Source organism: Argentina silus (assembly GCF_951799395.1).
Source record: "Argentina silus genome assembly, chromosome: 20".
NCBI lineage: Eukaryota > Metazoa > Chordata > Actinopteri > Argentiniformes > Argentinidae > Argentina > Argentina silus.
Genome location: NC_139674.1, coordinates 6831794 through 6856779, shown reverse-complemented (window position 1 = coordinate 6856779; position 24986 = coordinate 6831794). Strand labels below are relative to the sequence as shown.

General features: G+C 42.9%; 3 protein-coding genes across 4 annotated transcripts; 1 reads left to right on the top strand and 2 right to left on the bottom strand.

Annotated features, from left to right (window-relative positions):
• Positions 1-5012: 5012 nt before the first annotated feature.
• On the bottom strand, positions 5013-14953 carry gdi2 (GDP dissociation inhibitor 2). The gene is made up of 11 exons (XM_083692026.1): positions 14802-14953; positions 9180-9287; positions 8766-8865; positions 8281-8415; positions 7865-8063; positions 7539-7670; positions 7248-7347; positions 6980-7151; positions 6672-6816; positions 6477-6531; positions 5013-6316 (listed from the first exon to the last, which is right to left on the bottom strand). The coding sequence occupies exons 1-11, from the start codon at positions 14844-14846 to the stop codon at positions 6161-6163; spliced, it is 1347 nt and encodes a 448-aa protein (XP_083548152.1). The 5' UTR covers positions 14847-14953; the 3' UTR covers positions 5013-6160.
• A 797-nt stretch (positions 14954-15750) lies between these two features.
• On the bottom strand, positions 15751-18388 carry ankrd16 (ankyrin repeat domain 16). The gene is made up of 7 exons (XM_083691711.1): positions 17968-18388; positions 17470-17687; positions 17273-17315; positions 17000-17108; positions 16628-16789; positions 16413-16491; positions 15751-16092 (listed from the first exon to the last, which is right to left on the bottom strand). The coding sequence occupies exons 1-7, from the start codon at positions 18300-18302 to the stop codon at positions 15938-15940; spliced, it is 1101 nt and encodes a 366-aa protein (XP_083547837.1). The 5' UTR covers positions 18303-18388; the 3' UTR covers positions 15751-15937.
• Positions 18389-19056: 668 nt separating this feature from the next.
• Positions 19057-24725, top strand: glt8d2 (glycosyltransferase 8 domain containing 2). Of its 2 annotated transcripts, none has more exons than XM_083691710.1 (10): positions 19057-19164; positions 21034-21076; positions 22274-22366; positions 22679-22889; positions 23037-23154; positions 23260-23344; positions 23486-23598; positions 23914-24080; positions 24225-24337; positions 24546-24725. In XM_083691710.1, exons 2-10 carry the CDS (start codon positions 21058-21060, stop codon positions 24722-24724), a joined length of 1098 nt encoding a protein of 365 aa, XP_083547836.1. In that variant the 5' UTR covers positions 19057-19164; positions 21034-21057; the 3' UTR covers position 24725. The 2 variants fall into 2 exon arrangements, with proteins under 2 accessions (XP_083547836.1, XP_083547835.1); XM_083691709.1 differs by having other exon boundaries at positions 23902-24080.
• The last annotated feature ends 261 nt before the right edge of the window (positions 24726-24986 follow it).

Sequence of the window (24986 nt, the reverse complement as noted above, 5' to 3'; positions counted from 1 at the left end):
AAAGATGCAACATCTTTGTTTGATGTGATGCTGCCATCTGGACTTAGTGAGGAATTTGGCACACAATAATTTTGCTGAGATTCTTCAGCTGGTGACAGTGCCCTTGACATATCCCCCAGACAAGAGAGGACTCCACCTACAAACTGGGTGACCTCAAGTAATTCATCCGATCTTCTTGCTCCCACAGTGGAGAAACACTGTTCAGTTGACATTTCATCCTCATATGTCATTAGGATCGTTGAAATGACCTCTTTGGTGGAAGTTGTAAGTAGAGACTCTTTTCCAAAAATGTCTGGTTGAGCCCAGAGAAGTTTAGAGTCCTCGCTGAGACCCCTTCGTAGAGCTACTTCGGCACTGCAGCTGGGCAGGTTTAGGTCACTCTTACTAGCCTCCCTTGTTTCCTGGCGTAACTGATGAACTGAGTCTTCAGTCGTATGTCCAGAAGGCTCTAGAAATGTTTTGCTAGAAATGTTTTGCATTTTTGATTTCTGCTGCTGGGCAAAGTCCTTTATTTTGTACTGGATTTTGTTATATAACCCAACAGAGGCACACCAGATCCTTCTCTGTAGTGTCTGAGCATTTCCATGAAGGCCACGGTCTACCTGCTCTCCCTCTGTGGGTTGTGCCATGATCTTCACGTCCGTAACAAAGATCTCAACAATTCCAGACGCTGCAGAATCAGCACACTCAGTGGTTATAATGCGTGACTCAGAGGTGGAGAGATTATCTGACAGGGTGCGCTGATCCACCTGGTTGTTAACAGAGCTGGAGGCCTCAATTGGAGAAGCAACCTGTTCACTAGTTAAGCTACTGTCGGACTTAAGTAGGAATTCACTCACTGCTTGAATGGCCTTTTTCCTGAATCCCTCACTTGAGATTTTTTGCAGGTAGTGACTGGTCGGAGAAGTTGTTGTTGCTGATATGAGGCTGCAGGTGGAACTAGTTTCACTTATATTTTGGCTGCTCTTGGATCTGCTCATCAGCGTATCGAGATCTTCAATAGAACTACCACCATGTAAAGACAAAATCTCCATCTTCTCAGTCAGGGAATCCATCAAATCATGATCACTCCCATCAAGGTGATCCACCATTATGCCAGAGATGGTAGTCATGACTTGCCCTGTAAGACACCTGCTCCCTTGTTCGACTTCTGTCCCATCAGAGTGGGTGATTTTTTCATCGGCCAAAGTCTGTCCAGGGGTGATTGTCTTTAGTATGGCGGAGATCTCACTCATCATCTCCTCAGGGGTCTGGGAGCGTGAGTCTTCCCCTCTTACTGGGGAGGTGTAATTTGGGTAAGCACTCTGAATGGTCACTGATATGGCTGAATCAACTTGTTTGGCCACACCAGCCATCATGGCAGCCGTCAGATTGGGAGAGGAGCTTCCAGGTGAATTCTTAGCAAGGTCGGTAAGAGACTGCTGCAGGCTGTTCTGGAGACGTGTGAAGAGGCTTTCCTCTGAGACACCTACAAGAAGTTTAAGGGGCTCTGTCTGCACTTCAGACTGAGGGGTTGGGGACCTTAAACATAACACAGAAATCCTCACAATCAAATAAAACAAACCTGACTTCAATTTTTTAGATCAATTGATATGGTATGAGTGTTAGATTGGTAGACTTTGTTAGAACATTGCGTAGCCCTCATTACTTGGAAACTATGATGGTAACAGTGTAACTACATTATAATTACCTAGGAATCACTTGGTTACTGGGTAACTCATCGTAACAAATACTAAAAAGTGGCAATTGTCATTTTCCGACTTGATTAAAACATAACATAGTAAATACCAAATCATTATAAGTGGTAATAGGACTGTAAAATAAAGCATTACCAGACTATGTATAAAAGTCTTGTGGAACGTATGTATAACATCGAAAACATCTAAATACAACATGAAACACTTTATAAGCACACAATAACAAGTACAAGTCTGCAAGGAAGAATATTTGTGAACATACCTCAGTCTTGGAGGAAGGGGCACATAGCACCCACCACGGCCCATCTTAAGGTCCTCCTTACTTATGGAGTTTTTTCTACGGATACTTTTTTCCACTTCCAGCGACTCCAGCTCCTCTTGGTCCATACAAGTTGAGGACGGGTACAGAGTCTTGATTCGGATGCTGGTGGAGGACTTCGCACGACTACTCCTCTTGGGAACCTCAGTCTCATCGAACTTCACCTCTCGAGAAGAGGAGTCAGCCTTGTGCTTTTTCAGGCTTGATGCTGATAGAGATCTCATTGACTTTGGAGAGTTCGCAACATGTCTCTTGACCCCCAATACCTGGTAGAGGCCTGGCAGAATGAACTTCATTATAGCATCTGAGAGGAGCTGTATGATCCCCAAACACAGGTTGGCAAGCTGTGCTTTCATCTCCTGTATTCCACAAAGAACATAATGTATGTTAAATGTATATCTCTGAAGTGCCTAAAGAGTTACAAAACATCAAGCAGAGTAGTAATAATATCCTGATTTACATATCTGTAAAAATCTTACCGGGTCAAAGTTGCTATCACGGATCGTGATCCATTGCCTGAAAACAATATACAGTAAGATTTTATAAAGTGATTGTACAAAAAGATGAACCGTCAATCAATGTAATCCTCTTGCCGAGAGGGATTGATGGTACCAAAGAAGAGAGAACACACTCTTCAGTTATATTCTGCAGGAAGTCGATAATGAGTGAATGGTAGGACTTCTGATCTCCATCACTGCTGGAACTCTGCTTTTCAGTTCCCGTCGTGCTGCTGATATTCCTCTTCTCCTAATAGAAATTAATTCAATACCAGTGACAGAGTTTGAATACATAAGCTACACACAGGCTACCAGCTACAGTATATTGTTTTAGAAATATCACATAGCTTATGTTTAAAATATCACATGTTTAAAAGCCATATCAAATTAACCATCTCATTTACCGCTTCAGAGGGTAGGGGGTCTTCCACCATGCAAACAGGCAGGTCTGGAGACTCGGACTGGCTGCTATGATCATAAACAGATGGGTCTGATTAATAATTGAAAACGTGCGTATGTGTTTCACACATACCGACGCACATATTTAGTGTGAAATTTACGCAACGGTTATACATGAGGCCACAGCTCCATGTTAAGACATCTATAAATGTATGATTACCTCAACGCTAATCAAATAGGACATAGGTTAATAGCCTTACCTGACTGTCTTTTTGTCAGTTACATCATCGCTTGGCTCGTCAATCATCACCTCCGCTTCAACAGGAGGTGCAGGAACTGGTGATGATCTCTCGGTCTGCAAAAAGAACCAAAGAAAATGTTGTTAAAGTGAAGTAATCTTCGAGGACTGATCTAAGGTCAGTTTTAACACGGCTTTGATAAGATGATGTCTGTTTTTAAGACACGTATCACACCAATAAAAAGCTTCTTCAGAATAAGCTGCAGGGTATGACGGCATTCATGCATAAAACATTTCCAAACCTTGTTATTGTCTTCCATGATGGCAGCCAAAATTCATTTTAGTTAATTTACTTTTGATTAAGTAGTCTAGTTGTAGGCAATGGTATACAAAGAGCAAATGAGTGCCTCTCAGGTTTCATCACCAAATATAGTATATCAATGCTATGATGTTATCCTTTATGACATCACGAAGGCGGATGACAGGTGTCATTTCCCCCCCAACCACGCCCCCGGTTGGTGCACGGTCCGCGTACCTTGGGATAATTCCAAATTGTTACCCCCAAACCAAATAACCAATAAACGGCTTGTTTATTCCATTTTTAAAGCTTCCACCTGGTAGTCGATGCCGATTTTAAGCCGTTTTTCATGTAGCTTGTGTATTTTGTATAAATGTATCAAATGACAATACAATCAGGATGAAATGTGGTTTTGTCCGTTGGAAGTAGAGCTATAATATGCTATATAATATGTGTGGGGCCTCATGAGCAGTTTTGGGATGCAGGGTGCTATGGCTGCTGGATGTGCCACTATATTTGGGACACACACTCACATTTCACAATCTCAAGTCCTTCCCAGGCATGCCTAAAATGGCCTGACGCTGACACCGCCCCATTTTTCACACTTATGCAGCAAATTTTAGGGGTAACCAGTCTCAAATTCTGACACATGTATTCCAATACTGTAGCCATTACACCCATGGGCCCCAATTTGCTTCCGCTAGAGAGCGCTGCGCAACACTGAAGCCATGTGCAATGACCGTTTTGGTAAGTGTGTACACCCCGACCACCACACATTTTACACCAATTTCGGGGGCAGTAAATGTCTTCGGAGGACTTAGCAAATTCAAACACACATACGGTTCCATGTTCAATAATTACCTATAGGCGAAAATACACATATATTTGATCATAGTTGTCGCCTGTCGGGGATAATCACTACGATCAGTATCCTCGATATGGAAGTAAGTTTAATGTATTATTTGGAGACATGCATCAGGTTGAATTTGGCCTGCCACAGTAGGCTTGTTCAGTGCTTAGATTATGATATACATCAGCTCATGGTTACATTTGTTGCACACTGATAGTATGGGCATTTGATTTGTCAAAAATGATCCATTACAGCTCAGAACCATCTATTATATTGTATGACATTACAAATATGCTGCCAACAGGATACATTCAAAGAGCTAACACAGGACCACAGTAAATGTAAGTCATCTGTGCACTCTTGATCTCCAAACTGCATTTTGCAAGATGAATCAGACTGCTGGATGCCAGTGTTTTGAGTCTGCATCAATGAATAACTCACAAAGGTGTCCCTTAGTGCAAAGTTCATGGAAGCTTCCGCACAGCTAGTGTATTTTGCTGTGAGGTTGATGATATAAAAATAGTTAAGAGGAAGTTTAAACAGCTACAGTACTCAATACTTATTTTGTCTGTAGTTGCTGTAGTCTGAAGATTCACTAAAATACTACCAGTTTAAACTAAATGCCCATAGAGGCCCATCACACCAAGCAAAACTAGGCAGACGGAATTCCCTCACAGCAAAGACACAACATTCAATAAGAGAAAATAAACACAGTTGGTTTTTCACAAGTTCATTTTTACTTTGCAGTACAGAAATCATTTGAGCCCCATATGTTTTGAAATCCTTTTTTTTTTTCTTCCTTTTTTTTTTTTAAAACATTGATGACATTTTCACAGGGCCCTTGTCATATCAATACTGCCGTAGTAGACATTTGGTCCTTCTAAAGCAATTACAGTCAACTTTACCACATTTCCTCAACCTGCTTTAAACTGCTTGGGTCTCTCATTATTTTTAGAAGTAAAGGAAATAATGCATCTCCTCTGATACAAGCTGCTGCAAACAGGTTCAGGTAGTTCGCCTTTTCGCTGGGCTACACTTGCTCAGTGGCATGGCCTAAGTACAGTATAATGCCTTGCCCAGGCCTGACTCGAGGTTGGAGGTCAGCCACTCCAAGACGAGGGGGCTGAAACATGGGAACAACAAACCCCCTGTACTATCAGACATCACAATGAATGGGGTATTTATTGAGCTGGTCACTGAAATACAATTAAAAGCTTTCCTTCCATATATGGTTATTGTGGTGATCAAATGAAGCTTCACCGGGCACACATTTTTTTTGTTGTCCTGTAAGGAGTACCCAACTTGAATACAAATGGAAGAAGCCAATCCACTCACCTCCCTCCCTCCCTCCCTCAATACAACAACAACAACAACACAAGATCTGTTGAGAAAAATAAGTCACATTTCATGTCCCCCAAACACTTATGCATTTACATGGTTACTTTATTTCAGTATTTGAACAACATTGATTTGATCCTCCCACGCCCAGAATACCACTTTGCGTTGCTGTTTTATATTGGATATGATAGTTGAATTGATTTGGCATCTTTGGACTAAATGCCCTCGTCTAGGAGAGAAGAGTTGCAGATACATGATGAAGAAGAATGTAGGGTATTATCCAATATTCAGTGCAATATCTGTCTGAATGTGATTATAAAAAGCATAACTCCAACCCTGCCCCCTTATCCAGCAAGGCTATATTATAACTCTATATCATGAACTTTCTTAATGGGCAAAACATATACTTGGATCATCAGCCAACCCATTTTTGTATATTTTTTGTGTTTTTACATATTTTTTTTTAAGATTTCAGTTGTCGGCTGCATTATCTGATATTCAGGAGTGTTGACTCGTTTATTTTTCTACTGGTCTGCCGCGTCGCCGAAGATGTCGTTCTTCTTGCGCTCCATCTCGTTAAAGTCAAATTCTGTGCCCGTCATCCTCTTGTAGATGTCCTTGATGTCGTCGCAGGTGGATTCAAAGTTAGTCGTGGCGTCGTAGGAGCGGGATATGAAGATCTATGCAGATGAAGAGATCGAAAATATGTAATTAATATGTAAAAAATAAATTGTTACGTACATACAGTAGGCATATCAAACACACCACTCTGTGTATTTTGACTGAGCCATGAATCAAAACTTCCACAACAAGCCGAATGACCAAAAGCTATGGACCCACCTGGCTGTCAGCACCCAAGTCGGTTGGTGCATACTGATCACTGATGCTCACAAACCTGCAGAAACAGACAGCAAAGAATACATTTAGGTGTTTCACTAACATGCAGACATTACATTGACATCAATAAAAACTCAATCACACACACTCTCAAACACGTGCGCACACACACGCGAGCACACACACACACGCTCATACTTCTGCTCGATAGGCTCCAGCAGGTCCACGGCTGGTTTCAGTTCCTTCTCTGGGTCGCTGGTCTCCACCGTGGTGCTCACGATGGCCACATACTTCCCTTGTGCTGCCACATTGTGAGCATAGGAGATCATGCACACATAGATATCTGCATGAAGAGAGAATCACACATTTATACAAGTGCAATACATGTCTAACCTTCAAACTCGTCTGAACAGTTGGGTGTGTGTGTCATAGAAGGTGCGTGTCCCTCAAATCAGACTTCTATCTTAGCGGCCTTGTGTTGTGACATCACTTCCTGCGGAGCTCACCGTGCTTCCTGTTGACCTGGTTCTGGGGGATGATAATCTGGCAGGAGTTGGAGTCGCTGGTGTTCTTGATGGGGTGGTTCATGATGCAGATCATCCGGATCACCTGACCCACCTTGTTGGTGCGGTCCATGATGTAGCTGGGGTCGCAGATCAGCTGCTTACAGCGGGCTATCTGAGGGGGAGGCGAGAGGTCAAGTATTATTATTCCATAACATGCTTATTTGTATCAGTGTATAGCATCTATCAAAGTGAGAAATGGCATTCTTACCTCTCCCTCAGACTTAACGCCGACCGCCTTCCCGTTCTCCATGACGATCTCCTCAATGGGCTTATTCAGCATGTAGGTGCCTCCATAGATAGCACTTAATCTGAAGGGAAGGGGAAAGAGAGACCGTTCTATTTAGAGAGTGGTTCAACTCTCCAACAACAGAAATGTGAAGTAGAGGTACACCGTTCTAGATTCCGTCGTATTCTATTGATTTTGCTGACTAGCATCTTTTTTTAAATCAATTGATAATGAGATCCAGAGGTTCAAGGTGAGGATCAGGGCAGATGTTACCTGGCGAACCCTTGGGGCAGCTCTCCCAGGCCGTAAAGGGGATAAAGGTACGGGCTCTTCCCGTATCTGGCCAGAGACTCACTGTACATCTTAATCCTGTTTATTGCGTCCATGCAGGGCTGCTCCAGGTACCTGAGAGGGAGGGAAGATCATTGGTTTAAAAAAGTAATTTGGGAAATTCAACGGCCTGTTATTGGTTCAATATTACCAGGGAGGCGCCAATATGACTACTATGAAATCATGCGATGTCATCTAAGAGTTGTTCTTTAGTTCTTTAGTTCTTTAGTTGTGCAATGGCCGATGGCTCCGGTAATGAGGTCACTCACTCGTCTGTCCGGTAGAGGGCGAGGGAGTGGCCTGTGAAGTCGATGACGTCCTGGCCCAGGTCAAACTTCTTAAAAACGTCCCTCATCACTGTTTTTTTGGGGTCGATGCCCTCCATGGTTTTGGGGTCGTTCTCATCAAAGTTGGCGACGAAAACCAGGAACTTCCTGAAGCGCCGTTTCTCAAACAGCCCCATCAGACCTGAAGGAGATAAGAGTTGCGTTATCAAGAAGTAGCGGCACATTACATCCCAAATCATGGATATTTTCAAAAACGTAACTGGAATGACATTCAGTTACTGACAACAACAATAACAAGCAATTAGCTTTCATAAAGTCAATACTGCATAAGCCTGAGCTGATCAGACACAAACCCAACATGTCTGCTTCATTTCCCATAGACGCCTTGTACTACTCACTGGATGCCAGAGCCTCAGTCTCGGTGGAGGGCACTTTGTAGATGCTGCCCTTCTTGTAGACGAAGCTGCCCTCGATCACCTTGAAGTCCAGGTAACGCGTCACCTGTGTGATCAGCAGCATGCGGACCAGCTGACCTGAATAGGTGAGACAGACAGGAGAGTTGTTAGCCCACAACCCTTTCAAAACAGGTTACAAGACCCCTTCTGACAGCACACAACGTTTAATACGATTCCATGATAGAAAGAATTAAGACTTAAATTTAAATCCTTCCTATTTGCTCTCTCTAACATATTGCATCTTCTCAAGCGCATCTACAGCAATCATTGCTAGGCAACAGAATCAGTTGCGCTTTGGAATCTGGCCATGACAGGCGCTGAATATTCCGGTGTGACATTTCTGTTTTTCATCCCCTCTTCAGTGCGAGGCCTGAGGAGAAGTCATGAGTTATAATAACACGTGTGTGGTGGTTATTAGTGGTGTTTACCGTTGGCCATGAGGAACTTGGGGATGAGGTCCACATTCCAGTCCCGGCCTTTTCCCATGGTCTCCGGTGGGGTGCCTGGGAGACTGAAGCGCTTGTACAGCTATCGGAGAGACAATTAATACCATTTAACCATTCTGTTTAATTAAGCAGCAACTTGGCACAACACTTATAAGCTTGCCAGTTTCGCTGATCATGTGTCCTCATCAATTTGGAAGGATATTAAGACTCACTAGACTCCTATGACTAGATATTTGTTCTGTTACGGCTACAAATACTTATATGAAAGGAAATGACTAAAGTGTGTCCGTTCTGACTGTTTGGACGGGTGTCACATTGTTTGATTTGGATCTGGGTGAGTTCAGTCTGGGGCCAGGTGTCAAAGGTCAAGCAGTAGGAGGTCAGAGGTTGACTTACATCTTCCAGGGGTGTGATGGAGGCACTCTCACCCCCGTAGAAGGAGTTGCGGTCCATGTGTAGAACCTTCTTCCCCTTCACTGACATGATCCCAGACAGGATGCATTCCTTTTGGATGAGACAAGAAGGAGAGGGTTAAGGATCACACTTCAATCAAAGGTATGGTGGCCAATAGTACAGGTCAAGCATATTAGAAACATTTGGAATGACTCATACAAAAGTCAATTCACTCAACATGAATGAAGTACGACTGTCGACACTGATTCCTATCGTTGAGCTATGGTTTGGATCTTGTCAATATTAAGTGTTGGAGCAGATACAAGGTTAGAGAGTTATATGCATCATCTTTTTAAATGTTGCCATCGGACAGATGCAACGGTCTAGAGTTTTGTCCTGGTAGTAAAATGCACCAAAACCCTCACATTTGACGCAGCCCAGTATAAACACACAGTGGAGAGGAGACATTAAGGATTTGTTAACATAATGACTGTTAGTGAAAGTAATGAATGTGTTCCCTGTCTGGTCTGGCTCTGTCTTTTCATGCTCTGATCTGATAACAGACTGTGGCCGCAGTGGGCTAGTCCAGCTGGCAGGATCTCCAGAATGATCGCTTAAATGTTGTTGGATTCCCCATGCTTGACCCCACTGACTGTGTTTAGATCTGATAAACCGTTATGTCCAATGATCTAGGCCCTAATATATATATATATACACACACACATACATACATACATACAACATATACATACATATATACATAGAGAGAGAGAGAGAGAGAGAGAGAGAGAGAGATCTCTCAGTGGTTGTCATGGTTGTGGTATCAATGGAAAGTCATAAACGACTATGTTTGATTAACATTAACACTGGCACAACAGAAGGTGTCTTAGGTGAGAGTCATGGACTTATGTACAGTAATAGTAATGGCAGAGTAAGGCTGTTGGGTTGGCCTCTGTTCTGTACTTTTGATTGGAGAGCAGGAGAGGGGGCATAGCCACAGAGTTCATTCAGTACAAGACTTCCAGGCTGCTTCACATTACCAGTAGGGAAGACTTCCAGAAACTGGGACACAGAACTCTCTATTTAACATTCTCCGTCTGTCATTGTAGGGAAAGAAAACTGTCTTCACTGTAAGTGCCACCACAAAATAAAGGGCTTTAGCCACCAAAGCTAAAGCTATGCAGTGGGAGAGAATGAGGAGTAGGCTAAAGCCTCCAGTTCAAATCACGCTCCATTTAAAGGATGGAATTTAGGCTAGATCAGACAACCCGCCCGATCACCACATTTCTGACATCTCCCTGTGTATTGCTAGGATAGGCATTCCTTGGTCATGGCAGTGGACTTCTGTGATGTTAGTGCAAGGACCACAACCTGGTACTGCGGGTGGAAAACGTGTCTGTTTATGCGAGACTCGCTCTGGAATTCCCACTGCTAGTGCTTCCTAATACGATTACAGCAGTTGGTTTGTAGAAGCAGCAAAACACTCATGCGTCATGTGATTTTGTGGACTTTATTCAGAAAAAAAAAGAGCTTCACTGAACCACAGTAAACTCACAGGAGTGAGAGAGTTACCTCATTGAAATAGACTAACGCTAGGAGACACAATCTGTTGTTTGCCCATTGTTTCATGCACTTGAAAGTACGATTTGTGTACTGTAAAGAATCACAACAGTGTTGACCTGGGAACCTGCTGTTGTGTCTGCTGAATGACTCAAATGTGATGTAATGGGAGGGAAGCGGTGTGTGAGGTTTTGTGGCCAAGGGAAAAAGAGAGATGCCCTATTTCATACATTGTTGGGGGACAAGCCTGTGTCACTGTCAACACAAATACAAACACAGGACACCACAGAATCGTGTCACCCACACCTCCCTGGTGTACATTGCAGGCCGTAGAGTGTTCCATTGTCACACAGGAAATGACATGGTTGCTATTGTTTTTGTTTCCTTTTTGCCCCAGTCCGTCCCTTTCAGATGAAGGCAATTCGGAAGAGGAGTCAGAGGACGAAAACAGCACCCCGCCCCGCCCCGCTGTTATTATGGTGATACATGGCCACTCTGATCCACCACCCTTCCCCATGCTAACCCTGCAAACCCCTTTACTCAGCCAAAATGAAGATGAGTGGCAGTAATATTTCTTCATCTTGGGAAGAGACAATAAAAACCTTAGGCCTCAATGTTGTTATTTATTTTAAGACTAACATGTTTGAAGTCAGTGTCTTCTCTATTGTCACCATCTCTGATGCAAGAATGACACATGGCTAAATTGTAACATAGCCTAGGCCTTTAAGATATTAAAATATAAAACAGTGAACACTTGAAGCAAGAGATTCTTCTAAAACATCACACAAACTGTTGGTTTAAGGCCTACCGAACTAAAAAGCACTGACAGATCTCTTAGGGAAAAATCAATGTCCACTCAGAAGGAGTCCCTGATGCCACGAGAGTGTAAAGAGTTGGATTTTCTGTCCTGCACTGCACATTCGCTGTTGAAGAGTGTGCACATCACAAGCGACAACATATGCCCTTTTTAAAATAGACAGTGTTGCAATTACGGAAATAGATCAGATTCAGAAGGCCTACACCTTTACAGTGCAACCTAATGAAGTTAAGAGCTTGTACATTATAGGAATGTATTACAATTTTAGTACCAGTTACTACCAAGTGCGCCCATTTACTGAATTGTTACTGAAAGTCCAAACGTGCCTGGAGGATTTAGCATTAGAGAAAAATACCTCGGCAAACAACTCAACCATGTGGAAAGGGAAGCTGTTAATATTTTCCTCTTCATATGGGAAGAACATGGGAGCAAGGTAGACTGTTGTGCTCTTTGGTTCGGTGGCGTAAAGTCCTTGTTTCCCGTCATGGTTTTGTGAGGCCATTAAATATACATGGAAGAAACATCTTGGCAGAAGAACATGAAAAAAAAGCATGGCAGCAAATGGATGCTTGGAAGACAAATCTGACGTGTCATTGTGAGTCCTTTTGAGTGACATGTGATTCAAGGTTGCCCTGCTGTTGCTTAAATAAACATAGGCCTAGGCTATGAAATACAGCTGGGGGCAGCCTAGTCATCACAAGGGGAAGAAACCGATTCAAAATGCAGGCAGACTCAAGTCAATAAAACACAGACTGGGGGGGTGGGGGCATGGTTAAATCTTTAACACAGCAGCCCAATAAAAGCAGGTGGGTTTATAGCAGGTGCTGTGGCTAGATCAGATGATGGTGGTGCGCTGGGTGGCTCTCTGAAGTTCAAAAGGCCACAGTCACATGAAAGGCATCACACTGAGACAGAGTCGACCGAGAGACTTTTGAGTGTCTGCCACCTTGACATTTATATTTTGTTTGGTTTGGCTCTGTGACTCTGAAAGAACCACCATCCTCTTGCCTCTCTAATAGGATGATGCTCAAACGTGTTACTTAAATCTTCTACGGCCTACGTATTTCATCTCCTCTTTGGCCCTCGTCAGGACAAAGGCTCGCCTGGAAATCACATGAGCTACACTATCAAGTAGTGGTGGAATGCAGGTGTCCATGACCCCCCCCTTCCTAGTAGGGGACAGATGGACACCACCATCCTCCAGTCCAACCTACTGCCCTGCCCCAGAGGCTGGAAGGAGGGGGATGCTAGTAAGGTCTCAGCTGCAGAGGGAGGAGAACCAAGACAATAAAATCACAGAACAGACAGTTCTCTTTTCCCTCCCTAGTCTTCCTCAACCACAAAGGGGAACCACATGGACCACCATTTAGTCATCATCAGTGTGTGTGGTGGCTGGAATTAAACCTATCACTGTGGTATACTTCGATATTTGCTTTAGCCAGCTACGTGATAGCTCAGATATTAAGGATAACAGTTTTTCTGGCTTTTGCAGAACTGAACTGACCCTGTACTTTCAATTCCTCTGTGCACACAGAACCACACCCATCTGCAGACTAAAACAACACAGGAGTCACCAACCCTAAACCCAACCCCCTCTACCCTGCTGCCAGCCCCAATCATGACAGCTGACCAGCCAAAAGCCTAACATCCTGTTAGAGACCACACAAAATATGGTTGCTCGGGATTTAGATTTTACAGTATTCTTGGATGGAGTATGGAATTCCTAAATTGCGTAATCTTGGAATGTGACAACAAGGAAACAAAAACAATGATTGCATTGCTGTCAAATCTGCTATGCAGTCTGGACTATTCTGTACATTATTGTGAGTAAATCAAGAAAAGCAGGAAAAGCAAACACCTAAATGAGATTACGTGACCTGCCTGCTACACTATTAAGTGACGGTGTAACAGAAGTGTCTATAAACTCCCTTGTCTAATCCTTTGTAGGGGACTGATGTAGAGTAAGGTCTTATAACCCTCTGTGTCTGTCTGTGTGTGTGTGTGTGTGTTTACGTCTAAGCATAGCCTCTATTAGCTTACTCGATATGAACCCACACGCTACGAACCACACCACTGACGCTTGACAGACAGGAAGCTGACAACTGACAATGTCGACGGGCTCTATCTGCGTCCTCAAAGCACAGTAAATTCTATCACGAGTTTTTCCTGTCATGCCTCAGACGAGTGCATGAGGTTTATGTCTGGGAAAAGAAGGTCTTTCTGGCAAGTGGCAACACAATATTGTAAAACAAAAAACGATTTAGCTACTGAGGGCATTTAAGGATAACTGTCAAAACATTCCGAATGCATGGAGAAAGAAAATGTGCGATAGGAAATAATCTCAGGAACTGAATATCCTGTCACTGAAATAGTATCCATAGGCTAAAGTAGCTAACAAACTCGACAAGTCAATAAACGTATATAATATGCTGTCTAACTGATGCTATTTCAACGGCTTCTGTACAGAGGGTCCAATGATGGCAGGTTTAGAAATTATGGGTGCGGCTACATTTATCACTATCCAGTATTCGCAGTTAGCTAAATAAACTAGCAAGCTAGCTAACATTTTAATTTGCGCCATGACAAGGATAGAGAAAATCTTGACAGCCTATGCAAACTAGCTAGCGCTAGCAGGCAAGATACCCACCCCAACCACAGCCTGTTGTTGGTAAGGTCGGAAAACCAAGTGCCGACCATTCAATAAAACTTTATCACATGGGAAATTGTTAAATGTAGATAGGAAATCCAATTAAAATGCCGACTATCACATCGACCTGACAGCTTATAAAGCACACATTAACAACCCAACGTCAACAATCTGTCAAACCGTGACACGTTAGCAATCCTTGCTCACTAACAAAGCTGACGCGTTAGCTGTCTGATAGCTAGTTTAGCTACTTAGCAAGCTAGCTAACCAGCTTTATTACTGTGATTAGTTAGCTAATTGATCTTAGTAACTTGATTGATATGCATTGACATTTTTGCGTGTACGTTAATCATCTCAAACTCAACTGCTAGTGCAGCTTTGAAATATTTGTAAATGCAAATGTTTTCAGATGTGAGAAGTCAATTGCTAGCTAGTGCCTAGGCCCAACCGGCTAGGCTCGGCTACTCAAGTGAGTGCAGTGTCAGTGATAAGCAAGGAGGAACACGATTAGCTTGCTAGCTATCATCTATCTAGCGTCTTGGCAGGTTGTTAGCTAATCGCTTCGATAAAGGCATGGAAATGGCAGGATATTCCTTCTCACCGTCAGTCCGGTCCCGAGAACGATAACATCGTATTCTTCATTCATTTTTCCAAGTCTTTGCTTCTCTTTTCCTGAATATCGGCCCGAAGAAAATGGAGATCAGCAAAGCTCGAAATGAAAGGGGCTGCGGTTCAACGTCAAGCGATTCCGCCTCACGGTAGGGGAGGAGCCTACTCTTCTGTCAACGACGAAGGACTGTGTCAAATTGTGTGGAGCAGATATTGATAATTAATTCATACCTGCTTCATCGGTTGAAACATAATGTCACTAAGACCTGCTATATCAATTTGTCATTAATTCCTAATATTGTTGGCCTATATATCATCTTACTAACAGCCTGTTTGCAGTCTGGTTTAATGACACTCTCACAACTTTCAGCCAGTATGTGTGCACAGCTGTGTTTGATACACTATGTGTGAATGCCATATCTCCACTATTTTACCCAGTTGTCTTTGTTTGTGATGTCATTGTAGGATAGGATTCACTACTAAGCAAGTATTTCCTGATGTACAGGCTCCTCATAACATCCTTCAAAGTCTGCTTATATTGGTGTGTCAGTAGGTCAGGTGACAAACTCACACACAGCATTCTAATTCTAGGCTTACACATTCTTAAGTGCACTGGTCTAAACCTTTAAATCCCCAGTCACACACCATTTCATTCATTCATTCATTCATTTATGGCATTTAGCAGATGCCTTTATCCAAAGCGACTTACAACAAATACATTTGTTTAAGTAAGTGAATCATCTATCCATCAGCCATCATAAGATGAAGTAATCAATGCTCGGACCAGCGGCCATAGGCAGTCACAATGCTAGAAGAAGACCTATAATGTCCCAAAAAATTATCTGAGTAATTCTGTCAACAGAATTTATGCATTCCTATAAATAGATAACAATATTTTGAATGATCCATTATATTCAGTCTATGGTCCCATCAATACATTATTTGCATGGTTCCATTTTCTCATAATCCTGTCCCACCCTACCAGAGTATCTTGAAGAGGAATCCTGCATTGTCTACACACATCCATATATAATAAGTCCACATGGTTAAGGATTACCTTTATTATTCAGGTGTCATTTAGCTCTAATATGTCAATCTCCTTTTGATTTCTTCATTGAGACTTTTAGTTTATGTGAAGTCGCACTCAAACACACTGATCACGTCTGGTTTCTTGGCAAGCTGTTTGGCTGTAGTGCCCGAGGCATCCTCTGTGTCTGCGAGTCCCAGCTGGAGAAGAGCCTTGACCGTGCCTGCGTGCTGCCCTATACACGCAATGTGAAGAGCTGGGGGATGGACAGAGAATCAAAGGCAGTAAGACATGAATACATCCATGACTGATGCTTATTGCTGCAACTTGTGTAGAGACCAACTGTGTGTGTTTTGTAGTTTGAGCTCTTTGTATCAGGATGATTAGCTTATGCAGAAGAGTTTTTATGTCATTAGAATCCCCAGCATGGGGATTCTAATGACATAATGTCATCTTCAGCAACTAATGTCATCTAATGTCATCTTCAGCAACTACAATTTCCTGTTTTGCTTGTTGTACCAGTTTTGATTTCCATGTGTTTGCCATTAATTATTGACAAAGTGCATTGCTGCTTACCAGTTCTTCCCTTTTTGTCCCTGGCGTGAAGGTCTGCTCCTAATTTGAGAAGTGTTTTCATTGTGCTTGTGTGGCCTTCCTAATAAAAAAGCAAAATATCTGATATAAACAGAGAGATTCACGCACCACCATTTGCCTTTTGTATAAGAATCCAGTCTCAATTAGGTTTTGTCTCTGCCTTGATACAATAGATACAGACTGCATGGAGAGTTAACCTTGGCTGCGTAATGCATAGCAGTGAGCTGCATGTCAGTGGCTCTCTGGTTCACATCGACACTGAGGTCCCTCACTAGGAACTCCAGCGCCTCCTCCTGGGCAGTGACAGCAGCCTGGTGCACTGGCTGAGCCCCCAGGATGTCTGCTGCGATGGGAGAGGCCTACACACACACACACACACACACACACACACACACACACACACACACACACACACACACACACACACACACACACACACACACACACACACACACACACACACACATATACACATACACATACACATACACACACATACAATCTTGTAAATATCAGATATAGGTTTGTATTAATGGCTGAATTATTTCCCCCCAGATTCTCCAGTGCACCTGATGCCTCTCCAGCAGTAGTTTGGCCACAGAGATGTGTCCGTTCCTCACTGCATCCATAAAAGGTGTTACCCCACAGCTGTCCCTGCAGTCAGCATCATAACCACACCTGGGACCGGCCAGGGAAGTGAGGGTCAGTCAGCACCACTACAGAATGACGCTCCATTACATATGTAAACTCTGTAAACTCACAAATACAACACACTGACTGGCACACACAGTATCCTCCTTGCCCATACATACCCTCTCACACAAAAACACAGGCAAACATACCTCTGTAACAAGATGCTGACCACTTCTTCACAGCCGTGCATAGCTGTAGAAACAGAGAGGAAACTGAGGTATGAGGAGGGATTGGAAAACAAGTGCTATAATTGTACATTAATCTCAATAGCTGTGTATAACCCAGATCTTTGTGAGACATCAGTTACCATGCCTTCATGGGGCATTACAGTGTAGTACAGGCATACCTGCAGTGTGCAGGGGGGTCCTCTGAGTCTTGCTCTCTGTCTTCCAAACTGCAGGATTGGCCAATAGGAGGTGCTGTATAACTGCGGGGTCCCCCTCCCTGCAAGCAATGTGGAAGGAGTTCCAGCCGTCCTTGTTCTTCATAGGGTCTGCTCCATGGGATAGCAGATCCTGGATGACCCCCAGGTTCCTCCGAGTGCAGGCCATCATCAGAGGGGTCCTGGGAGGGGATGGTGGGTGGTCATGATCACATTTAACTATATTAGCACATCGGATTTCCCGACACAGTATTATGGTACTACCGGTATGTTCCACAAGCCAATCAAAAAAATTCCTTCGAGCCGGATTTGAACCAGCGACCTAAGGATTCCAGCAGTTAGCCTCTACAGTCCTCCGCTCTACCAACTGAGCTATCGAAGGGGATACAAGCAGCTAAATTTGAATTATTTTATATATATTATATCTCTCTTATGTATTATATCTCTTTATATATTTCTTACCAATCAGCCTTCTTTAAGCAATCTACTTTGGCTCCTTCGGTGATAAAATAGCTCACGCATTTGCCTTGTCCCATGGACGCAGCTTCGTGCAGAGGTCTCTTGTAATCGTTATTGTACAGTTCCATGTCCATCCCTATCTCCTTTATTAAAAACTGTACTACGTCCAAGTGGCCGTGACGGGCGGCATAATGCAACAATGTATCGCCCGATTTCCCAAAATGTTTCTTGTTGACAGCGCCTGCAACAGTGTTGTCACCGAATTCTTTTTGGAGCATGCACAATTCACCATCCTGAGTAAGCTTGATTAAATGTTTAAATGCACTCTCTTCGACCATCGCACATTAAACAACTGAAGCGAGCTCTACGGGAATTGTCGAAGTTTCATTCAGATTAATTATATATCGGTTAGTATAAAGTGGAACGTCACTCCGTGTTTGCCAAATAAATGCAATGGGATATAATATTAGAATGTTGGCCAACCAATGTCCTTCTCATTTTATTATTATTCTACTTTAGTACTTGCCTCAACAGCGCAAAAATAAAAACAAACATATACACGTGACTGACAATCAAGGTGAATTGCAAAAAGTTATTAATAAGACTGTTCAACAATCACTATGCGAGTATCATGAAAATACTTAAAACATGCTGTTGGTATGACATGCAGTGGCAAAATTTGATCGCCCTTGTAGCAGAAGTGTGCACTGGGACTTGTAGTCCTTGATAGTGACGATACGCATAATTACTGAGTGACACTGACAATAGTTTAGTTTTAGTGTATTTAAGATTTATTTGGTTATTCCTTTATACTGAATGAACACATAACTATGTGCTTGTGCATTTGTAGCTCTCTCCGCCATATGCCAAAATGGCCATGCTTATACTTCTATTAATTAATGGGCTTCCCTTGACACATCTTAATCATGTGTAAACAGCATTTGTTTGTAGAACACTATACTTTTATCTTTATTTGCTATATTTTTACCTTCCCAATTACAGCAATGACAACGCCATCTGGCCTGTCCAGATGATCAAGATTAGGGACATCTGGAAAGGAACTTCCTAAAAAAAGAAAAGGTTGCGGTTTGTTCTGGGCAGGGGGAGCTTATTCTCTTCGTAGCATTTATTAAAGACCATGCACAGAGGCTGGTGAATATCTACTTATGCGGTGTGAATAATTAGTTACACCTTCTCCCGGTAAGTTCACTATTTTGTATGCATCTAGTTAAAATGCCTGGAAATAAATGTTGCTTTGAAAAAGAGCGCAGTTCATTGCTCTGAAGCCAGAAGAGACACACCCCTTTTAATTAATTTTACATTCATCTATGTTTATTTGATGATCATTTTGGAGGCCTATATAATGCATGGATTCAAGTATGGATAGTCTAGGTTATTCTTCAGATTTATTCTCTCTTAAAACTCTATGCAATTGTTAGATAAGTGTGATAGTACTATATGTTCTCTCCCGCTGAAACAGAGGTTCTCTATATGCACCGTCATATGCCATATGGTTTCTATAGGGCTTGCCCCCCCCCCCCCCAAAAAAAAATACCCTGGTTGATGCATTAGGTCTTCCTCCACAGCATATGTACGTTTCCTAACTGACATATTCTTATACTTTGGTAGATATAGGGCTGGTTTCTCAGACACAGATTAAGACTAGTCCTGGACTAAAATTCACTTTCAATGTAAAATCTCGGATTAGGCTTAATCTTTGTCGGGAAACTGGTCCAAACTGGTCCTAAGTCTTTCAGTATGTTAAAAAGACATACAGGGTATGAATATGACTCACATATGAAATGTTCTGTTTCTGTCACGCTTAATCCAAAAACAAACAAAAGTCAGCCTGTCAAGTCATATGTGTTTATAGAATAGATTCCTCAAACTCTCTCATTCTCTTTTGTTTTTATCCCCAAATGAACACGATTGAGACTAGAGCAGAGAGGGGGAAGTTTGCAGCAATAGAAATAAAGCCAGAGAGAGATAAACTGTTAAAAGTTAGGAGTCAGACAACATCCTACTGAAAAATGCGACCAGGAAGGAAGTGCCCGAGAGGCATTGTAAAACTGTAACCACATGTGTGACATGCAGAGTCACCAGGTATTTCAGTGTGCCTTGGATGCGGCAGAGAGCTGGATGTGGCAGGTATAATCTATTGCTGTACAGAGGTCATCAAATAAAGCTGTAGCCTATCATGTGTTGATATAGCCCAAATCTTACAATATGGATTTACCATAACATGTATATATATATATAACATATATAACATTGCCATGCATTTGACATGTCTTTTTAGTGCATTGTCTAGTTGCAGTGTGCTATTACACTCACATGAGCACTTTAATAGGAACAGCTGTACACCTTCTCATGGTGGTTTCATGAACATGACAATGAGTTCAGTGTTCCTCAGTGGCCTTCCCAGTCACCAGATTTGAGTCCAATAGAACACCTTTGGGATGTGGTAGAACGGGAGATTCACAGCTTGAAAGTGCACTTGAAAAATCTGCAGGAATTGCGTGACGCAATCATGTCATCATGGACCAGAATCTCAAGGGGATGTTTCCAACATCTTATGAAATCAATGCCACAAAGAATTGAGGCTGTTTTGAGAGCAAAGGGAGGCCCTACCCAGTATTAGTATTGTATTCCTAATAAAGTGTTCAGTGAGTGTATACTGTCCATGTAATGCTGATTTAAAATATACATTACAAGGACTATGTTGCTCCCTTTTGATTTGCCAAGTAACTCCTATCAAGTCCTAACTGCTAACTCCTACTCCAACTTGGTGGTTTGGTACTTGTGCTATGATTGGTAGATACTCTATGTCAAATGGTAGAGGGGACCAGACAGGGTTTCCTTTCTTTAACAGCTGTGATGGAGAATATGTGTCTTTCTGAGAGAGAGGCCTGCCAGATCCCCAGGAGCCAGTTCTGAGAGGGATTTATGTGTGTAGACACCCCTTTGGTTGGATCTCCAACTAAGCTCCGATGCCAAGGAATAAGGTCCTCCCTTGCGACTGTCTTTTCGTCTGTCTTCTGAGGTCTCACTGTCTGTCTGTCTTTGCAGATGCTGCAGGAACAAAAATGAAAAATGTCTCTTTTGAGGAAAAGTGAGTGTAAACATGATTTTCTATATCTGCCATTGCTCAATCTCTTAGGACTGGGTTTGTACATCATTGAATGGGCATAGTTACACACATAATGTATTGAATGTACAGTCCATGAAAAATAACTTCTAGAATGAATATCCAATGCAAATATTTTAGGTGCATCTGTGCTTGATGTTGTCTTTGCAGATTTATCGATAGAATTACAACAAATTACAGCAAAAAAACAATCCATTGTTGTCTATAAATATTTAGGTTTGCTTAACTCTTTAAATTGTGGTTGCAACAGAGCTCAATGCAGCCATTGTATGGCAGAGCAGAGCAGAACCCCCTGCTTCCCTGAGAAGTGTTCCCCCACAGAGCTGGAATGCATCCAACACCAAAATTATGTCTGACACTGTGTGTGTGTGTGTGTGTGTGTGTGTGTGTGTGTGTGTGTGTGTGTGCATGCCAATTCTGAATGTTCCTCAACACTGATGAGGTAGCCAGGAAGGAGGGGCTGTAAAAGGGTCCCATTTCATCATTTTAGTTCTTGGCTTTTCACATTCAACAAATGATGTAACCATTATAGGAGTTTTAATTAGTGTGGCTATGTCTACTTTTACCTAGCTCTACAGCACTTAGAATGTTCACAGATGATTGTTACTCAACCAATGAAAAGTATTCTGGTGCAGAGGGGAGCTGATGCTAGACATGTTAACCGATTCTCTCCCAATGTTTTGAGGTGGAATAAACAGTTGATGTTAAACAGTTTAGTTGTTGTAGAGGAGGCAGCACGAAACAGCCCAAGTTATGCAGGGGTGAATGTGTCAGCCTAAGATTGATGAGTCAGCTTAACTGCCTGTGACACATGGTAGGAGTGTGTGGGGGAGGGTATATAGAGAGAGGAGCTGGTATGAAGACTGTGTTACTTGTTAGAAGTTAGTCATGGTACCTGGAGGATGGCTCAAAAAAGATGAGAGAGTTCTGATAGGATGCAGATGCCAAATCTTTTCTACTGCCTTCCTTACGGTGATGACTGATCTGTGACTGGATGGGAGGTGACAGCATTATGATGGAAACCAGGCTTTGAACATTCAGATTTTGGATGACTATTGACATTTTAAGGGAGGGAGGAGGGGAAACGTTATTTTAAAATGCAGTGCCCTTCTGTGTTACCCATTGAAAGGCTACTAAACCTCTCTCTCTGTGGCGTTACAGTAAACCGTACCCTCCTGATGCTGCTCGTTCTGATGGTGTGTCTCCTCCTCCACAGTAAGCTGTTCAAAGCCCCGCCACGCCCTAAACTCACAGGTAAATCCCCTCAAACAGGTGAGAACAGGTCCCACTCTAAATAGACGCTTACCTGAGGGCCTCTGTCCAGGTACTTTACAGCCAAGCCAAGCGAAGGAACAAAAGCCCTGGCACAAATAATTATGCAACAAGCACTACACAAATACATATTCATTTCATGGATTTGAACTGTGTTAGGGGCTGTTTTTATTTAAACAAAACAGCAAGGTGCACCGCTACGATGGTGGAGGACGCAAAACTCATCCTTCCCGTTGAAAACAAGGTGGAAAGGCGCTGGCTCATTGAATAAAGCAACTTCCCTCTGGCTTCCAGGGTCCCACATAGAACTCGGGAAGGACCCAAAAGCACCCATAGTTGCCATGGAGAAGGCTACAGAGGCAGACGATGACATCCCAGTGATCATCTGTGCATCGGAGGAGCGCATGGGTGGGGCCATGGCCACCATCAATAGTATCTATAGTAACACAGATGCCAGCGTGTTCTTCTATATTGTCACCCTTCGCGATGCCATCAAACAAACAAGGTTGGGTTAGTCATATAAACCCCCCCCCCCCCCTGCCCCCTTCGTTGCATCACTGTTTGAAGTGTAGCGGTATAATAAGCACTGTGTTTGAAATTGGACTGAATTTTATTATTATACTACTCTGTGTCTTTCTATGTGTCCTCATAGACAATACATAGAGAAAACCAAACTGAAGGGAATCAAATATAAGATTCTGGAGTTCAACCCCATGGTTCTGAAAGGGAAGGTGCAGCCAGACTCATCCCGACCTGATCTGCTGCATCCAGTAAGTGCTTTGGTGTCCATGCACGCACGCATGCACACCAATAGCTCAAAACCCTCACCACTGCACTGTCCCTGCATTGAAATAACATCTCTTATTGTTTTGCAGCTCAACTTTGTGCGCTTTTACCTGCCTCTCCTCGATATTAACCACAAGAAGGTCATCTACTTAGACGACGATGTCATTGTCCAAGGTACAAAGATGTATGTTTAGTGAGAAGAGTTATGGAGAGAGAGAGAGAGAGAGAGGTAGAGACAGGTACTGTTGTATATGAGCATTTGTATTATTATTTCAATAACTTTCATATTGACACAACACTGATACTTGATTGCAGGCGATATCCAGGATCTGTACCATACCAAGCTGAAGCCAGGCCACGCGGCTGCCTTTGCCACAGACTGTGATCTGCCCTCCACCCACGAGATGGTGCGCAGTGTGGGCATGCAGGTGAGTGTGTGAATGGACCTGTTCTATTATTATAATCCACTAGAGGGCAGTATTTGCTCAATTGGCACAATAGATGTACTGACATCATGAAAAGAAATGCTCAGATGGTCGGTTTGCTTGAGCTTAAATTGAGTTTATCTTACCTTAGCTTATCCAGAGAAGTCACATACCACAATACCACATTATTTTATTCAGTAACAACATGGTTAACTTGGCCAGCTGGCCTCAGATCACCATAGACACCTCTGGTGTACCCCTTGTTTGTCAACCCAATAATTGAATTAAAATTCCTTCCCTTTTGAGCCTATCTCACAGACGACATACATGGGCTTCCTGGACTACAGGAAGAAGGAAGTGAGGGACCTGGGGATCAACCCCAGCGACTGCTCCTTCAACCCCGGGGTGTTTGTAGCCGACATCAGGGAGTGGAAGAAACAGAAAATCACAAAACAGCTGGAGAAATGGATGGAAGAGAACTTCAGGTGTGTACAGAAAATGTTGACTGTTAACTGTGACCATACATGACACTGTTGATTGTACGAGCTTGTTACCCCCAATTCAGTTCCAACTGAGTTACTCTATTCCTTTGAGATGACAACAAGTTACTTCCCTTTTCCCCCCACTAGGGAAAACCTGTACAGCAGTGCCATGGCAGGGGGTGTGGCCACACCACCCATGCTGATCGTGTTCCATGACAAATACACAATCATCGATCCCCTGTGGCATGTCAGACACCTGGGTGAGACCATCTCATCTTGATGACACCTTCTATGGGTTTCTTTCCTCCCCAAAATATTGAAGTATTAAATCTGGGCAAAAACTCTACCATTCAGAGACTGATATGATCATATCACTGACAAGTGGTGAAAGAAAGTGAAAGGCGCTTTAATTATCGATGGCTCTTTATGCTAAAAAGAAGAGTTTTTTTATTCTTTTCTCTCCTTAAGGCTGGAGCCCAGACGCCCGCTACTCTGAAACCTATCTCCAGGGGGCTCACCTGCTGCATTGGAATGGCCGCTTCAAGCCCTGGGACTACCCCTGTGTCCATTTGGACCTGTGGGAGAAGTGGTTCATCCCGGACCCCACCGGAAGGTTTTCGTTAGTACGACCCGAGAATGACATGTGAAAACTGTCACCCGGAGGGGGTTTATCAGCTATATCTGGCTTTCCAGAACCTGCTGTGTGGAGGCTGTGTGGACAGTAGTGATGTCACATGGAGGCCTCCTTTCAATACCAAGTCTCCTTGCTGTTTAATTTTAAAGCCATCCAAGGCCTTGAATTTCTTTTTCCTGTTTTTATCTTGGACGGCTTCAACTCCTTGAACAGTGAGCACTGTAGGCCAATATTAAGCTGCACAGAAACTAAATGTATGTTGTTGGTGTGAAACA

Coding starts and splice junctions, on each gene's coding strand:
- gdi2 (XM_083692026.1), bottom strand. CDS start 14,846: ATGAATGAAGAATACGATGTTATCGTTCTCGGGACCGGACTGACG. Junction 8,416..8,765: donor CAAGTTCCTCATGGCCAACG/GTAAACACCACT, acceptor TCACCTATTCAG/GTCAGCTGGTCCGCATGCTG. Junction 7,152..7,247: donor GCGTTAAGTCTGAGGGAGAG/GTAAGAATGCCA, acceptor CCTCCCCCTCAG/ATAGCCCGCTGTAAGCAGCT.
- ankrd16 (XM_083691711.1), bottom strand. CDS start 18,302: ATGGTCGAAGAGAGTGCATTTAAACATTTAATCAAGCTTACTCAGGAT. Junction 16,790..16,999: donor TACTGCTGGAGAGGCATCAG/GTGCACTGGAGA, acceptor GTGTGTGTGTAG/GCCTCTCCCATCGCAGCAGA. Junction 16,093..16,412: donor GGACAAAAAGGGAAGAACTG/GTAAGCAGCAAT, acceptor TCCATCCCCCAG/CTCTTCACATTGCGTGTATA.
- glt8d2 (XM_083691709.1), top strand. Junction 22,367..22,678: donor GCCACGCCCTAAACTCACAG/GTAAATCCCCTC, acceptor TCTGGCTTCCAG/GGTCCCACATAGAACTCGGG. Junction 22,890..23,036: donor GATGCCATCAAACAAACAAG/GTTGGGTTAGTC, acceptor GTGTCCTCATAG/ACAATACATAGAGAAAACCA.